The sequence below is a fragment of the Xenopus laevis genome, chromosome 2S (assembly GCF_017654675.1).
Source record: "Xenopus laevis strain J_2021 chromosome 2S, Xenopus_laevis_v10.1, whole genome shotgun sequence".
In the NCBI taxonomy this organism is placed as follows: Eukaryota; Metazoa; Chordata; class Amphibia; order Anura; family Pipidae; genus Xenopus; species Xenopus laevis.
In genome coordinates, this window is record NC_054374.1 from 99,218,955 (window position 1) to 99,238,570 (window position 19,616).

At 34.8% G+C, this 19,616-nt stretch overlaps 1 protein-coding gene across 1 annotated transcript in view; it reads left to right on the forward strand.

The window, feature by feature from the left end:
- Nucleotides 1-19,616, forward strand: part of dmd.1.S (dystrophin, gene 1 S homeolog) — a 935,293-nt gene that overhangs the window by 305,237 nt on the left and 610,440 nt on the right. Inside the window, exons 42-43 of the mRNA XM_041584187.1 lie at nt 885-1,079; nt 13,234-13,406. Coding sequence (XP_041440121.1) covers nt 885-1,079; nt 13,234-13,406 — 368 coding nt within the window. The remainder of the gene's footprint in view (nt 1-884; nt 1,080-13,233; nt 13,407-19,616) is intronic.

Here is a 19,616-nt window from a genome sequence, read left to right on the forward strand (position 1 = left end):
ACTGTGCTGCATATTGGATAAATGCAATTTATGTGTAGGACAGTAGAGATTTATTTTCCTTAATGTTCTAGAAAAACCCTAGACACAGGGCTGGACCCATACTGGGTATGAGTTGGAGGAGGTATTCCCCATGCAATAATATGTGTAATCATAGGGATTGGAATTTTCATTGCTACAAGCATCTCAGTTACAATCCTGTTAGAGGTATGATAGGCAGGAGTTAGTCATGTAAGTCTCCTTTAGACTCATAGAGCGCACTATATTGTGCTTGACTCATGGGACAAAGGAGGCCTAAGTGAGGAAAATATCATTGCAAAGACCTCAGTAGAAGTTGTATAGGAGACACAAGATAGTGAAAGGATAAATCCTAGTCCCCAAACAGTTGAGTAGAAGTGTTCCTACCTCTGCAGTCAATCACCAATGTAGAGACCAAAAAGGATAGAACATGTATAAAGGATAAAACCTTTGTAAAACTTCTATAATTATTATTTTTTTCTTACTATGTCATATTAAAGAGACCTATTGCACACATCAATGGCAAAAAAACAGGGAATTTTGCGTCCATTTTTTTTTCATTTTCTATTGCCAATGGTTCATTAAATGAGGCCTTATATACTGTATGTAATGCGTGGAAACAATAGCAACTTTCATATTGCTGTATGTCAAATTCCTTTTAATTTCTAAATTATATATTTATATTTTGATATACAGAGATACTAATATAAACAGATGTACTTTTCCAATAATTGTACCATGTGTTTCTAGGATGCTCAAGCCACTTAAATGTTGTATTGGTATTTCTTATTTTGTATTCCATTAATCTAACTAAAGTTGAGCAAAACTTTGTGATTATAAAAAAAATAACTTGTGTATATTTACACTAGCAAACTGTTACAGAAGAAACAACACATTCAATGTCAGAGAGAATAAGAATGGAAACCATCTATGTGCCTTCCTCATATCTGGCAGAGATTACAGTCCTTCTGCAGTTTGTTGCTGAGGTGGGGCTTCTTCTGGATTCTTCCTGTCTCAATAAGAAAGACTGTGAAGATTTAGCCAAACAACAGGAGTGCCTAAAGGTAAGGGGGTTGACTGTATCATTCATATGTAACACATAATTCTTATGTTTAATTTATAAATACACAAAAACATATATATATTGGTGTATGGTGTAGAAATATTTGTCTATAAACAGTTTCTACAAGTTCTAGACGAGCAGAACTGCAGCAGCTGTATGGGTTTGTTTATAAAGGGGTGATCAACTGTTCTATTATAAACTGTTACTTAGGTTAGTTAAATTAGTTCTCCATAAGTGATCCTAACATGACCATTCAAGGGAATATTGGAATACTAGGAAGAGTCCTTAAACTAATCATTGCTGTTAGAACAGTAACTAAAAATGTATGCAAATTATGCCATTTAATTTTAACATTAAAAATGAAGACATTTTTGGACTACCAGCTAAAACACACTAAATAAAAAATGCATTTTTGTTATATATTGATAATTTTAAAAACTCATCTTCAATAGAATCTCGACTTGTGCTATCATTGTGGTTCCATAAAATGATATCTGTCTTTGTGCATGGGTATCTATACACTTACTTAAATGTAGACAACACAGTACTCTGTGGTCTGGATGTTCTTAATAATTAGATTCTGTGATACTGTACTTCAGGCCATAAGCACTATTACCCTTGTCCATTGATGACAGAAAGTTTTAGACTAGGGATGCACCGAATCCACTATTTTAGGATTCAATCAAATCCTGAACTGGATCCAAATCCAAACATACATATACAAATTAGGTAGACAAAGGGCAAAATTGAACTGCAAGCACAGCAAGAAGTAAAAAATGACTTCCTTGATGTGTGATGAAAAGTCACATGATTTTTTAGGATTCAGATTCAGCTCAGCACTCTTAGTAGAAGTGAGAGGGTATAATGAAAAAATAATCCTACAAAACAAATAGTAACTTTATAGTTACAGTATTTTGAAATTAATAAGTAAATGGTATCTTATTCTATGTAAAAATAATCAACAGTTCAATTAGCATGAAATGTGTTATAGTCTCCCCTAACAATCAGGGTACTTGTATGATTAATTTCAGAATAAATTCTGTTTCCTAAAGCAGTTGTTCCCAACCGTTTTTTAGGCCTAAGTGTCAATAAAGTTGAAGTGCATACAGTCCATAGACCCTCATGATTGAGATTAGTGATGGGCGAATTTGCGCCGTTTCGCTTCGCCGAAAAATTTGCGAATTTCGCGCGAAACGGCGAAAAATTCGCAAAACGGCGCCGGCGTCTCATTTTTTCCGCGAATTTTCGCGAATTTATTTGCTGGCGGCGAATCGCGCAAATTTGCCGCGAATTCGCGCCTGGCGAATAAATTCGCCCATCACTAATTGAGATTGTTAATGTTCCCATAGATAATATAACCCAAACATTACACTAATATGCAAATATGACAAAGCACCTTCTTAGGCATTATATCTGGACGTGATTTAATAGTTTACTATATAATAAATGTCTCCGTTGTCACTATCAATTTACAAAGAAGACATTTTTCCAGATTTAACGCCATTCTTCATTTGACGTGATTATTCTTAGTAGAATGGTTTATATACATATAAAGGTTAGAAAGCATGTAAATCACCGCTTATGAGCTTACGCTCAGTCCTTGCTATGTACTAGGGTACTATATAAGTTAGCAAAGCACTGACCCAGCAAAAGATTTTATCTGCTGAAATTGTGTTCTTATTGTACTTGTGTTTCTTGATGTCCTCTATGCAGGCTGCTCTTAGGTGATTTATATACAGTATCTAACTAATCAATTGCTCTTCTATGGAAGTTAATATTATTGTACTAGACACTACCTTTAATTATATTGATGACTTTTGATACAAGCTAGTGTTATCACTTGTTTAATTTTGCTGGACTATTAAATTGTCATAAACACATGTCTGTTTCCTTCAATATAAATCTCTCCACTATGCTGCTTCTTTTGGAAGGTGCATATTTTAAATCTTACACTTGCTAATTAATATTTATTTCATGATTAAAGCATTCATTGTTGTCATTATAAAGCTGTAAAAACAGAATGACATTCAATCAATTGTACAGCTGCTGGCTAAAAAGCTTGAAATTAAACTGGGGTTGATTTTGGTGCTGGCAGCCCTGCATGGAACAAATCACTTGGTTATTTTAGACAGACTTCCCTGATTTTTTTCATTTTCAAAGCAAGTGTTAAATATATATATGTTGTCCTCAAGAAGGAGCACACACAGGTCTTACGAATAATCAAAAAATGTTTTATTTAGGCACAACAACTACTAACGTTTCAGCCTTTCAAAGGATCGCACTCAGGCAGTCAAGTTACAGCTTTTTCATGAGTGCCGATATCCCAATAGTAGATAATATAAATATATAGCGCTATAGTAAATTGTGTGCTCTGTACACTACTATTTAGCTCTACTCCCAATAAATGTGCTCCGGATGAGACCTATAATCTTAGGGAGTAAGCCCACGCAACAGTGTGGAGGCAGGAGGCAGGGTGTAGTGTAACTGTAACTGTATACAGGGTATAATAATTGGGGCGCCAGTGGTTCTTATAACTTAACCATGAACATATTTATTGAACATACACAATCCTCAGTGGAGTATACAATAGAGCAGACAGGATTTTGCATCGCATTGGATAGGCAATACTTACAGCACCACTTGGTCAGTATTAGTCCCCACAGGCAAGAGGACGTGCTCAGCAGCAATAAAGGTACACCCAGCTTTCATACTTTTCCCTAAGTGGAACCTGAAGGGAATCTATCTACCCTGTTCCTATACACTTAGTCCCTACTTCTGGGTTATTAGTACCCGGAATCTTAATCCCTCTGACTCTCCTCCTCGGAGCCTTGAGCTGCTTAGCTAAATAACCTGTCTATCTGTCACTCCTATAGTGACCTATAAAGGGTGAGTAGCCTATCCGTACTAGATCTGACCTTTCTAGGTTCCACAGAACTCTACCCGCCAGTTCAGGTTAGAGCCAGCACAAAATGGACAATGAAAGCATGGCTTCAGAGCCTTTTATACCCTAGCACAGTGCCATCTGCTGATCACTGTGAGAAACTGCAAAGGGCATAGCTTAGAGCAGGAATGAGAAACAGTACCCCTCCCAACTGTATTTTAGGACCCAGTTAGGTGTCTATAACACTGAGGAGCTGCCTGCTAATAATACTGAGGATGGCTATTTAACACATCCCTACATATATATATATTATCTACTATTGGGATATCGACACTCACTGGGTGCGATCCTTTGATATATATATATATATATATATATATATATATATATATATATATATATATATATATATTTATATATATAGGAACAGAGGATCAGCACTCACTTTAGTATGGTGAAGAAGTGTCGATTTATTTCACACAATTTTACAATTTTACATGGGGACCTTTCTCAGGGATAAGAAAGGTCCTTGAGAAAAGTCCATGTGGGACCAAACATCAGATAAGATGTAGAATTGTGTGAAATAAATAGACACTTCTTCACCATACTACAGTGAGTGCTGATCCTCTGTTCCTATACTATAACATATTTTATTGTGCACCACTGGCATATATATATATATATATATATATATTCGATACAATTATAATTTGGGTTGACTGTGAATTGTTGAGTATATACTGTAACTGTAAATAGCTCACTTCACTTATCATGAGGCTTGTGTACTTTAAAAATGGCAGTCATTGCATTACTGTTCACCTGTAAATAAACATTAAGATGGATTAACACTGCTGCATAGACTTCTATAGTGTCTTTACACAGAAAACAATGCACATTAATGTTACTGCTTCAGCACACTTTGCTGGCTTCCGTTTATCATAAAGCTTCAAAAATGTTTCCATAAAAGTAAAAGGGATTTTGTAGAACTAATCTGCTGTAGAAAATCCTTTATTGCAATAGCAGTTCAACAGCTTGAATACATGTATACACAGGTAGTCAGATATCGATTAACGCCAAACAAATTATATTGATATTGTGGCCAAAACAGCACTGAAGTTCTCTTATCTTTTCAAACACCGTTCCCAATGCAGGGTCACAAGAAAGTGACATTGGAATTCAAACAAAGGAGGAGCTGTATTCTAACTGTACACTGTATAATAGCCTTTATTAACATCTGAATTTCCTTTAGCTGGCAACTCGAGATGAGTGATGATTTCTGATTTTGCATATTTTCAGACAATGTTAAATGTTTGCTGATTTACTGATAATTGAATTGTTGAGTTGTTTATTAAAACTAATCAGTGTCAAAACATCAATGAGCTGTTCAAGAAGACATACAGTTATTGATCACTGTAAATAGTGAATTATAACACTAAACTTAAGATAAACATCTTGATCCTTTCTGCCATTCATTATTACATGCAACCTACCCTAGTCATCGCAGCAGACCACACATTTGCCAAAAATGGAAAGAAATTATGAACTATTTCTGCAATATAGATAACAATTCATGTTAGTTTTCTAGTCATATCCAGATTCATGTGGTGCATATTTAGTATTAGAAATTAGTAATAGTGTCCAAAAAAAAACCCACTGAAACCTTAAAAAAGATAATACATGCATTTAACATTTTAGTTTTGAGAAACATGATCCATTTAACCTGACATCCATTTTGAGACACACACGCCTTATGTATTGCAGTCAATACAATCCTGAGATGCTTTTCAGGATGGTATATTTGGGTTATCATGTGACATTTAATATCCTAAGCATATATTAGCAGAATTTGTAGACATAGCTAAAGGAAAGCCATGGATACAGGCTTATTTGAGGATGACATGACAATGATTGATTTGTTGATTCAATTGGGATTGTTTTTGCCCGAAAAAAATGTATTAAAGAAACTCCTTGCTGTGGTTGTTGGGATATTGAAGCTACAGTATGATATATTTTAGGGGATTAATACAAGTATTTCTGAAATGGGAAATTGTACATTATCTATGTAAATGTATAAGACTTGTTTTAACTTATGTTGAAAAAGAAAAGAAAAAATAAACTCCAGCTTTAGCACCAATCTTCCAAATTTTCCCTCCAGTTTGAAGTACATAGAGGCTTGGATGAATTCCATTTATATTTTACTGTGTTAGTCATGTATTTATTCTTTCTTGAAAGTTATTAGTTCTTGCAAGTGAAAGTGAAGATGTGTCTGTCTTTCTAGAGCTTTTATTGATTTATCAGTCTTCCACAGGCAGTTTTCACTCTAATATTGTATTTACGTGTGAAGGCTGGTATAAAACTTACACTGCGGGAATTGACAAAATAATAAAATGTCAATCATTAAATGACAGGATTGTTTTATTTTAAAGCAACAAAACCAATTTGTACATTTACCAATACCGTGTTTTTTTAAGCAATGTGCTCATGTACAGAAGAAGTGTGTGTGTGTAATTTGAAGAAGAAGAATACAGAACTCAAGAAATAAATATTAGAACAAGGGCATCTGTAGAGTTTCTGCTTTCTATATCATCTGGCGTAGTGAAAATAACCTACAGTATTACCATATTTTACATCTATAGGTCTTAAATATTAGACATGCACCAAATCCACTTTTTGCAAATTAGGGTAACGGTTAAAAACAATTTTGTGTTGCACATGAGTCTAAATCCTTCTGAAAATGGCTTAATCCCAAAACTGATACCCGATTCAGTGTATCCCTATTAAATATAGAGGAAAATGTTGATGCTAAGGAAGATATTTATCAAAGTGTGAATACAGAACTCACCATAATAAAATTCTATAATTATTAGAGTTGTATTTATTGATAGGTGAACATTAAAGTTCACCATTCGATAAATATAACTCTGAAATCCCCATGCAGAGTGGTGAGATTTTACTGTGGTGAGCCCTAATTTCACAATTTGCCCCTAAAATGAATTTACTGCTACATTAACTTGTCCCACACTGGTTTATTTAGTCCATTTAGTGCCTACATATTAAATCCTGCAAGAAGGAATTATGACATAGAAAAATGCAGGCACTTACTAATAAAATATTGCATGAACTGCTTGACATAACTCTTCTGGAGGGTTCAGGAATTAAAGGTGCATAATTAAGTCTCATCCAGTACAGCCCTTCTGTGAATTTGCCTTTCCTTTAAATGTACATTTTTATTTTGTACACATTATTCAAACTTATTCCCTGTGCCTTAAAATGGACCTCTGTCTTTGCACCAAAGTAGCAGGACATTTTAAATAAATATTTTCAATATAATACTTTAGCAAAATTTGGTTCATTTCAATGTTATTATTAAATTAGCTGCTTATCCAGTTTCTGGGTTTGGGATTTCCTTTTGGAATTAAGGGGTCATCAACGACTTTTTCCACTACATAAATGCAGAGATCAACAGCAGGAAGAGAACATCAGCAATAGCAGCTCAGCTTCCAGCTGTTCAATGCAGGTCTGTCTCTTTGTCACTCATTTGCATTGCAATAATACTAATGGCAGCCAAGTGAATGAGGACTTTCAGGTCATGTGAATTAGCTCTGTCACCCTGTCCTCAGTGATGCTCTATACCTGCTGCCACCACTTTGCTCGGACATAGTTTTAAGATGAAAAATGTAATTATAAATTAAATTTTGCATAGCAAAAGAAAATGTAATTCTAGGCAACATTCCAACATTGTTATTGCAATTCAAAGCAGTATCTGTCTGGCTATTACTATCCTCTGCACTACTTAACATTACTACAATGTAGAAAAAAATCAGCTCTCCTTCATCCTAAGAGAAAATTCCCACATGTTTTGCATACTTCTCATAGGTATTTCAATAACAGAACATTTCGTAGGAAACTAAAGTCTTGGTTGAAGGAGAGTTGGATACTGCTACATTATTTGAAGAGTCTGATGCAGCAGTTCAAAGCATAAAAAGGTACAGACAGATACAGTACCTCAAATAATAGAAATTATATCTTCCAAAATGAAAATGCAAAATGTTTATTGTAAATGTTAATTGTAAAGTTGCTTATAATAAAATTTTCTTCCATTAGGCAAATCTCATTGTTTAAGTAAAGACCCATTTAAAGTGCAACCGCTCACACATCATATAGCCATTGACAGCGCTTCATAGAAATACTGTACTAACATGACATGCTTCTCAAAATCTTTAATTGGACATTAATTAGGTTTTTATTCTCGCAGAGTGGTATTTAAGGACATTTTAGCAACCACTCACTATAATGTTACTGTTCATGGAGTGGTAGTGGGTTATGATTCATGTTGTTATTTAAATAGAAAAAATATTTAGAAAATGTTAGGCATTTTTTTGTAGAACAATAGATGTATCTTTCATCTACAAAAGCTACATGCACCCACAAACTGTCAACCAGACTTAAAATGTACACACTCTAGATTTTAATTTACTCATTAAATTTGATACTTTTGTCCAAATTCCTATGATAATGTTATCATCCACTCATAAGCCAAGTGATTCAATACTCTCTAGAGTTAATCTGTCAGTGTGCCACATTTATTAGATCGTTGTGCTTGGCACATTGGGAAAAGACTTTTATATTGGGTTTTGTCCTTTGATTGTCAGCAAAAGACAAATCTAAGTTAGTAAAAATGAACTGGAGGTTGAGTCTCTACTGCTATTTTTTTTTTCACTTCAAGAGCACTAAGATGGATTCTCTCCCCAAAGGCTACTGTCACTCCAGCTGCTAATGGGTTTCTCTAATCCTTTTTTCTTAGAAATGAAAGTCGTATGCTCTTTCGTAAACCAGGTTATAAAATCTCTCTTGGCATTTCCATAATTAAAAATAGCTTGCAGCTATTTTTATCAGCTGCCCAGGTAGAATAAATGATTACTTATTTGAAATAAGAAACTATAGTATGCAAATTTGTGAACAATAATAATAATAACAATCCCACTGTTTCCATTACTGTTTTGGAATATGACCATAAGAAAGACTGAAATAACATAGAAAAGGTAATAATAAGATAATTTATTAGTGGCTTTATATAATTGTGTGCTTAATACAAATATATCTGAGACCAGAGTCTTAGGCCCAGCATTCAAATATTTCCCAACAGCTGGATTATTCTGAGCCATCAGAATATTTTAAGCAATAAAAGATAACTTACAACTATCCATATCAACTATTGTTATATCCAGTTATTGGCAATGTGGCAGCTCTGTCCTAGAAATTATGTTTCATAAAAACTGTTCAAACCCTGATATGAGTTATTCAGTCTGAGCTACTATTGAATGTATCTTGGTAAAAAAACCTTTTTGGTGTTTTGGATAATATATACTATTCATTCAGCTAATACTTGACCTGCTGTTTTAATTAACCCTTTTGGAAGCTTTTTTTCTTTTACTGTCCTACATATAAGGGAATATAGAACTTGATATGTTGAGATTTTACAGTGCCTCCATCTTGTAGGTACTGAACGATACACCTTAGGGGGTTCCCCTAGCAAAATAAAATACACATAGATTAGCAGCAATAATAAACTTTATACAGAAATAGAAAAATTCAACAGACATCTAATAACATTTACAATACTGCAATGGGGATTGATAGGAACCTTTCTGACTCACTAGCAGATAAAACACTTTTGCTGACTAAATATTACAGTCCCACACTTTGTATAGATGGGATATATAATTGCACAGTTCAGTACCTTGCTATAAGTCCCTTGCAAGGAGCTTATTTAACCCAGATAGCACCACCTTCCCCAAAATACCTGTTCTTGGACAAAGGTAGTTGCTCGCAAGTGACAGTTACACAAACAAGATCTGTACTCACACAGGGTACAAAAGAATATAATCTCACCAGTCTACATGTGGGGTCCAGGCACGCATGTCCCGGGCCTACAACTCAGGGTGGAGGTATTCAAACATGGAAAAAGCAGCAGAAACACAACCTTATGGATTTTGTGCACACAGGTACTTCATTATAGGCTTCAGATAAGGCTTTAGCCTATGATTAAGTGCCTGTGTGCATGCAATGTGTAAGGCTGTGTGTTTGTTCACCTCAGATGCTGGATCCTATCTGTGTTCCTGGACAATCTCTCACTCTGACTGTCTTTGCATGCTCATCCTCTATCTTGGGCATCAAAGCCAAGCTCTCCTTGGGTTCTCCTTATTTCTGGCCAGAGGTCCTCCCAGGCCATCCAGCCAAACAGATCATTTTTTCTAATTACATTCAAATCATATAAAAATACCTATTGCTGTCTAGAATGGTATTACACTTAAGACAGACCTAACAAACATTTAAAGGTCAAATTTGCAAATTTTGCTGACCTTGTCCAAATAAACCCATATATACATCATATTCATATATATGAATCAGTATTCAGTTGTATGAAATTAAATCAAATGTGAAAAACTGGATGTGCAAAAATTTGGGTACCCTTGTAATTTTGCTCATTTAAATGCATGTAACTGCTCAATACTGATAACTGGCAACACCAAATTGGTTGGATTAGCTTGTTAAGCCTTGGATTTCATAGGCAGGTGTGTCCAATCATGAGAAAAGCTATTTAAGGTGGCCAATTGCAAGTTGTGCTTCTGTTTAACTCTCCTCTGAAGAGTGACAGCATGGGATCCTCAAAGCAACTCTCAAAAGATCTGAAAACAAAGATTATTCAGTATCTTGGTTTAGGGGAAGGCTACAAAAAGCTATCTCAGAGGTTTAAACGGTCAGTTTCAACAGTAAGGAATGTAATCAGGAAATAGAAGTCCACAGGCACAGTTTTTGTAAAACCCAGATCTGCCAGACCAAGAAAAATACAGAAGCGGCATATGCGAAGGATTGTGAGAATGGGACAACCAAAAAATCACTTCCAAAACCTGCAATGATATCTTTCTGCAGATGGTGTATTTGTACATTGTTCCACAATTCAGCTCAATTTGCACAAAGAACATCTGTATAGCAGGATGAGTAGAAAGAATCCCTTTCTGCATTCATGCCACAAACAGAATGTAAAAGCTCATTTAGACAAGCCACAGTCATTTTGGAACAAAGTGCTTTGGTCTGATGAGACAAAATTTTAGTTATTTGGTCATTAAAAAGCATTTTGCATGGCGGGAGGAGAACACCACATTCCAAGAAAAACACCTGCTACCTACTATCAAATTTGGTGGAAGTTCCATCATGCTGTGGGGCTGTGTGGCTAGTTCAGGGACTGGGGCCCTTGTTTAAGTCGAGGGTCGGATGAATTCAACTCAATATCAACAAATTCTTCAGGTTAATGTTCAAGCATCAGTCACAAAGTTGAAGTTATGCAGGGGTTGGATATTCCAACAAGACAATAAGCCTAAACACACTTCAAAATCTACAAAGGCGTTTATGAAGAGGGAGAAGTACAATACTCTGGAATGACCGTCACAGTCCCCTGATTTGAATATCATCGAAAATCTATGGGATGAAGCATGCTCAGCAGCCATCTGGAGAGATATTGTATGGACGAATGGTCAAAAATACTAACATCCAGAATCCAGACACTCCTCAAAGGTTATAGGGGGCGTCTAGAGGCTGTTACATTTCCAAAAGAGGCTCAACTAAGTACTGATTTAATATCTCTGATGGGGTACCCAAATTTATACACTTGTCTAATTTTGCAAATTTACCATTAATCATATAAACTTTATGTCACTGCTGAAATACTACTGTTTCCATAAGGCATGCTATATATTAAAAGGAAGTTGCTACTTTGAAAGCTAAGCCAATGATAAACAAAACTCCAAAGAATTAAGAGGGGTTCACAAACTTTTTCATAAAACTTTTTCACTCTTGTTTCCATCAAGACCCCTTCTGCCAGTCACTGTCTTGCCCAGCAGCATCACACTACACTAATCAGACATCACTAGCAAGGGACACACAAACTTCTTAACCAAAGGATGAAAACAGCTTAGAAAAAGCCTATCAATCAGATGATTAGAGCAAGCCAGGGCTCTTACGTTTAAATCATTGTTGCATAATAATGATCAGTGCTTCAAATAACAGATTATCCGAATAAATCAAAATAAAGTACGACCATGTATGAAAATAAGTTTTAAATAATAAGCAAAGGGGAACTTACTGAGTAGATTAGCACTCAACTCCTAATCCTTCGCCCGCCCGTAAGGGAGTGCGAGTAGGTAACAATAGTAAACAAAAGTTGCCTCCTGTTACTTAGAGACAAATTTGTTTTTTAATCTGAAAATTAGGCTCTGCTAGTGCAGAAAGTGCTATAGCGCTCATTACGCTAGTACAGCCCCTGTTTGAAATGCTCCAATGCTGAAGTTTTAAGCACAGAGCAAGGGAGGGGGGTCGGATTGAGGTTGCTGCCTCAGGTGACAGCAGCTCCAGTATTGCCCCTGTGTGTCTGATCTGTCAATATAAATGCAATTGCATGTGCACTATGTCATAAATTGGATGTAGCTGTGCCAAATATTTTGAATCTGTCTGCCATCATTTCCATCGTTCAGTGTGTGAGTGATTATTCAGGTGCAACTCCACTGTGATGATTGCAATGGTGATGCAGGGTGCTTAGAAAACCCTGGAGCTAACGCCTGGTCAGGAGGTGATGGTAGCTCCAGAGTCGGCACAGCAAAATGCTTCAAAAGGTGCAGCATCACTAAATTCAGAACTGCAGGGAGGAAGAATGATTGCTTGAGAGTATAACTATATGGAAATATGCAGAGTACATTAGAAAGCAAGTACCTTTAGTGAAAGTGCCTTTATATGCAAGTTGTTAACTGCATCTGTGGGCATAAATGCATCCCTTTTAAATGAATTCCTAAACTTACCTTAGCTTTTCATTTTTTTCAAAAACCTACTAATTGACTTTGCTGTGAGGCCCAGCAACTGCATTGTGATAGCCAAGCAACATATTATAAAAGAAATATAATATAAATATCTTGCGCAGTAAAACAACTGTTTATTAGTATTCTCCTCATTTCCATAGAACATATGTAGCTTTCACTTCTTCAAAAGTATTTTCCATATTGGCAGTACTAAGTATTGGTCTGCTTTATTTTATACTATGACGTTTGAGAAATTTACTAAGTCCATTTAGATAAACATTTTGGAATAAAAAAACATTTTGTAAATACTAAATGAGGAAACAAGCGCTACAAGTCTCTTAATATTTTATTTTAATGCTATGGAGTGGTTAATATTTAGTAGGACAACTAATTTTTCTGTCTGTTTAATGATGTTACCATTCCAGAATATAAAAGACAGCCTTGGGAGACTATCAGGTCAGCTGGAGGTGATTCAAAACAAGAAGAAAGCAGTTATGCAATGTGCTACACTGAGAGAAAATGAGAAAATCCAAGAAAAATTATCAGATCTTAATTTTGAATGGGAAAATGTTAACAAGCTTTACAAGGACAGGCACATGTAAGTACTATGTTTACATTGTCCAGCTTCATTATGGATATTGTGTATTTAAGGACGTACAGCATATGATAAAGGTTACCTTTCCATTGTAGTCATTAAATAATGAATCAAATCATGACATGTTTAAGGTAATCATACAATCCTACAATAAATAGCTTGCAAAGAATAGTATGCTGCTGTTAAAGCCCGCTAACTACTAAATTTCCATCTGTGGGAAAACACAGGACCTGTAACAAAGTGCTTTCTCTATCCATATCAATCCCTATGCTGGTGGATGACCTCTAATGTAAACAGATTGCAAACTGTCACAGGACAGCACACAGGGGAACAAAGCAGGAGATCTTAACACATGGCTTCCTTTGTATACCGGTATGTGATTGTTTCTGTCTATATTAGTGGTTACCACCAGAAAGATAAGATAAAAAGGAAAGATAAAAAAATTAAACATAAAATGAAAGAAGAGTTTGTTAAGGGCAGAAGGAAAATAGAGGGCAAAGCAGAGGGCAGTACAGAATAGAAAATTAAAGAGGTTTGTGGAAAAAGGGAAGAAGTAGCGGGTAAAAACATTTCAAAAGAGAAAGGGCAAAGACAAAGAGAAGACAAAAACCATTTGCAGCATAAGAATAGTCTAGAGTATTCAAAAAGGGATGAAAACAGCAGAATGTGTGACAAAAGGAAGAAGCATATTTGAACAGTGAAGTGGAAGGAATAGTATGGACAGAAACAAGCAAAATAGGGAAAAATGGTGCAACAGAGTGAAGAAGTTGAAGAGAAGGAAAAGACTTAGAAAATAAGTGGTAATATCAAGAGGAGTAGGCAACAGAAACCACAATAGAAATAGAAAATAGAACACAGGAAAGTAGGCTTGGAATCCTTACCGAGTCTACATTTCATTAAAAATTTGTATTGTTAAACGTGTATGTATTATACTTGAAAAACACTGCTTTACCAACTATAATGTAAGTAATAATTTTAATTCTTTCTATTTTCAAATGTCTTTACATTTTTTCATTTGAACTGAATTTTATTAACAATGTCACTTTTTGAAGCTTAGGATGTTAACTAACGAAAGTCCCATAGGCTTGTTTTCTACATTTTTGATCGAATAAAAAGGCATTCGATCGATCATTCGATTGAATGAAAATCCTTTGATCGAATATTCGATCGAGCGACTAATCGCCCGAATTGCCTATTCAATTCTATTACCCTGCCGAATTTCGAGGGATTTAACCCCTCGAAATTCGACCCTTGATACATCTGCCCCTTAGTCCTTATTATCGTAAAATATAAACATTTTTTGTAGCTATGGACAGATAATGTGGACAGAAATTCAAGGTGTTCTATACCATTAAATAAAAGGTAATTGTACCAAATATACAGCTCAGTAAACTGTTTAGGAGAAATGCATAATTATGGAAAATAAAGATGTATTTTCTGAAAGGACTAGTTCTTCTGTGCATGACTTTGTTACAGTACTGTGATGACAGCCAGTATATATTTATAAGCATCATGGTGTAAAGCAATAACATTGAGCCATAAGGACTGCCTGTTATTTATTGATCAAGTGCTAAGCATCTACTCTCAATCACTTAGTGGCCTTTCTTCCTCTTTTTTGTTAAACCTGGGGCAGGTTACAGACAGATTTATCACTGATGTACAATATAAATTGTGTTGTACATTTGTATAAATAACCTGACACTCCAGGTCGTTGGCATTGGTCATCTCTTGCTATTATACTGTATGTGGATAATTTCCCCAATATGCAGTAAAGAGCTTTAGTGGTATGGGATGATAACACATTGCAACTCCACCTGTGGAAAATAATTGTGATTTTTGATGTTTACACAAGTGTACAGTGAATGTAATAAAGTATCTTACTGGAAAAGCAGTTTTTCTGCAAGAAATAAAAAATTCTCTAAAAATTTATTTTTTTCGGCTTTAAAACCCGACTACAAAAATTAGAGTTTTAATAAATAACCCCCTTTATCTTGCCCATCTCCCAAGACACAATTTTAAAATAGCACATAAATGCTCCTGGTAGATACTTGCTACAAATCATAGTTTCACACCAGATCAATCCCTTGGTCAACCATGCTGAAAGACTCTTTGAATGCTTGCATGCAATATGAAGATTCACCATGCCATAACTGGCATTGTAGTTTGCAAATCTTAAAAGTGGCATGTGCCCTCTGTATTTGTGAGATGTTTCTGAGCTGACTCCAATAAGTGCATAATATTTTAGTTTGGGTGACATCACTTGACTACATGTACACATGTTTTAAACAGTTTCTGTTTATAAATTAAAGAACAAATTGTTTATAATATAATAATATATATATATATATATATATATATATATATATATATATATATATATATATATACATTCACAAAGTACCTGCACTCCTTCCTTGTTGGTCGAAAGTGGGTGCTTGGTCAATCAGAGTATACAATGTTTACAATTACATATATATAATATATTAGATAATCCCCCAGAAATATATTTTGTTTGTATTTTGCATACATATAATTTATAATTGCTTTGATTAAAAATTCTAAAAGCAACATCCATCAGGATAAAATGATCATTGAGGCTTGTACAGTAGTAATTCAATTATATTATTTGTTAATTAGAAAATAATGGTATTGCATCAACCTTTGGCTCATCTTAATGTTGAGCTAATTTTCATTAGCAAGAAGGACATACTGCTCCTCGTGAGAGACATTATACTTTTATTTGGTTTAAACCCAGTTTAAAGTGTATTAATTGTCTCACATAGGAATGGATTGTATGTTTATTTAAAAGAGTACTTTACCTTAAAATGAACATTTGGTAAGCTGTAGATAGAAGTACTCCAAGACAATTTACAATAAGTTTTACTTTTGTTTTAGTTTTTTTATGTGTGGTTTTGAAATTATTTACTTTTTTGTTCAGCAGCTCTCAGGCTTGAAACAGAAACTACTTTTTGCACGCTGAGACATAATTAAGCTAGAAGATGAGTAGTGGAAGACCTGAATAGAAAGATAAGCAATACAAATTAAGAATAAAAATTAACAATAGCTTATTTATCAAAAATCTAATTTGTGAGGTTTTAGAGTTTTTTTTCTACTTCGAATAAACTCAAAATTTAAAAAACTTGAATGCATGTTTGTTTATTATAAAATCTGAATATAAAAACCTTGATCAAATATAATCATGAAAAAAAATGTTAAAAATTCAAACGTGTGAGTACACAAGTTCAAAAAAACACTCAAAAAACTTGAATAAAAAATAGATTGAATTTTGCCTAGGACAACTCTCATTGACTCATTGACATTAACATAACAAGCTTTCGAGAGACTGATGAATTGCTAATGTGATGCCACTATTCAAAAAGGGATCCCGTTCAAAACTATAGGCCAGTTAGTCTGACATCAGTGGTAGGAAACTTTTCAAAGGGTTAATATAGGATAAAATACTGGACTTCATAGCAAATCATAATACTATGTGTTTGTGCCAATATGGTTTTATACGTAATAGATCTTGCTAGACTAATGTAATTTCTTTTTATGAGAAGGTAGAGACCTCGATTCTGGTATGGCAGTGGATGTGATTTACTTAAACTTTGCTAAAGCATTTGATACAGTGCCACACAGAAGGTTACTGGTTATATAAAGGAATGTTGGCCTGGAACATAGTACTTGTACCTGGATAGAGAACTGGCTACAATATAGACTACAAAGTGTGGTGGTAAATGGAACATTTTCTAATTGGACCAGTGTTGTTAGTGGAATGCCGCAGGGCTCAGTATTAGGTCCTTTGCTTTTCAACTTGTTTATTAATGACCTGGAATTGGGCATTAAAAGTACTGTTTCTATTTTTGCTGATGATACTAAATTGTTCAGTACTATAGGTTCCATGCAGGATGCTGCCACTTTGCAGTGTGATTTTGCTAAGTTGGAAAACTGGGCAGCAAAACTGGAAAATGAGGTTTAATGTTGATAAATGCAAGGTTATGCACTTTGACAAAAATAATATAAATGCAAGTTATACACTAAATGGCAGTGTGTTGGGAGTTTCCTTAAATGAGAAGGATCTAGGGTTTTTTTTTGTAGATAAGTTATCTTATGATGTGGTCACTAAAGCACATAATGTATTGTCTTGCATAAAAAAGGACATTAACTCAAGGGATGAAAACATAGTTGTGCTTCATTATAGGTCCCTGGTAAGGCCTCACCTGTGGTATGCAGTGCAGTTTTGGACTCCCGTCCTTAAGAGGGATATAAATGAGCTGGAGAGAGTTCAGAGACGTGCAACTAAACTGATTAGAGGGATGGAAGACTTAAATTATGAGGGTAGACTGTCGAGGTTGGGGTTGCTTTCTCTGGAAAAAAAGCGATTGCGAGGTGACATGATTAGACTTTACAAGTACATTAGAGGACATTATAGACAAATAGCAGGAGACCATTTTACCCATAAAGAGGATCACCGCACCAGAGGCCACCCCTTCAGACTAGAAGAAAGAACTTTCATTTGAAGCAACGTAGGTGGTGAGGACAGTGAGGCTGTGGAATGCACTGCTGGGTGATGTTGTGATGGCTGATTCTGTTAATGCTTTTAAGAGTGGCTTGGCTGATTTTTTGGACAGACATAATATCAAAGGCTATTGTGATACTAAACTCTATAGTTAGTATAGATATGGGTATATTTAATTTATGTGAAGGTATGGAGGGGTGTGTTTATGGATGCTGGGTTTTTATTTCGAGGGGTTGAACTTGATGAACTTTGTCTTTTTTCAACCCGATTTAACTATGTAACTATGTAAATTTAAATACCATTTTTCATATCTTCGTGTAGAAATTCCAATTTGTTATTATTTGTTTCTCATTATATTATTGCAACGCGTACGTATTTTACCCATGCCTGATAATTTCCCTTCATCTGTTTTCTGTAATATCACAAAATTAATATAATATTGCTATAGAATTATATCAAGCAAAACAAAATGAATCATCAAAGTGTGTAGATTATAGCCTCCTTTATATTTTCTTGTTATTTTTCCACTTTTCTGACAATAATATTTTTATTCTCTCCATGCTTTTATATAGGTGTCCTTTAGATGTCATTGTTCCTCTGTCAGATGTCCCTTGTATCTGTGAACAGCCCTGCTGTAACTCTACCCACTGTGTAATATTCATACTGTAAACAATTGCCTGTCTGGCCCACTTGGCCTAAAATTTGCCAAAGTCATCTTAGAAATTATGTTTTTATTAAATAGAAGAGACATGTTTAAGGAAATTGATAATAGATGTCAGGGAATGGATTTTAGGAATTATATATCCCTTCTTGAAAAAAAAGAATATAGAAGATGTGGTTTTTGGCATGGATCAACATGGCATTCAACTAATCAGGACAATTTGATGAACAATATATTTTGATGCTGCATGTAAATTACAAATTCGACAGCCATAGTGGTTACACGAAGCAGCAATCAGTGGCATAGAAAGGTCAGTAGATTAACAGTATTTTTTTAAATGGTTAATTTTGGTTAAATAAAAGACAATAGTTTAATCCATTCAAATAACCATAGACTTTAAGATTACTATAGACTTTGGATATTATACTAATCTAAGAAGTCATCCAATCCACTCTTCAAGACATTACTTGAATCTGCCAGGTTAAAGAGGTTTAAAACTGTTATCTAGGCAATTTAAATAGGACTAATATAGTTTATGTAGGAAAATATAGAGCAAAATAATAGAGTAAAATATTTGACCTGGGGGAAGTGATATTTACCAAAATCCCACTTGTGTTTTATTTCTACTAGACTATATATCACTTTTTAGAATATTTAATAGGAACAAGAGTGACTTCATAGTTGGTCATTTTGGGAATGATTATGCAAATTACATCATTATGAATTGCAATTATATGGTTGGCCTGGTGATCAAGATTTTCCATCTGTAATTTCATGTAAACACTATTTGTATAATCTCACAAATGATGTGCTCTCATTAAGTAAGTATAGATGATAAAAGTCACAGGCAAAGTTCTTCCAGGTAGGCCTACCAAACCTGCTAACCTGCTATTTTAGACCTGGATTCAATTTACCACTTTGTATTCTGAGCAAGAGGGAAAAGGGGACAGCTTTGCTCCTGATTGAAACATCATGTCCTTTACTACCATCAAAGGTGCAATATGTTAGTATATGTAGGGGATGAAGTAACTAA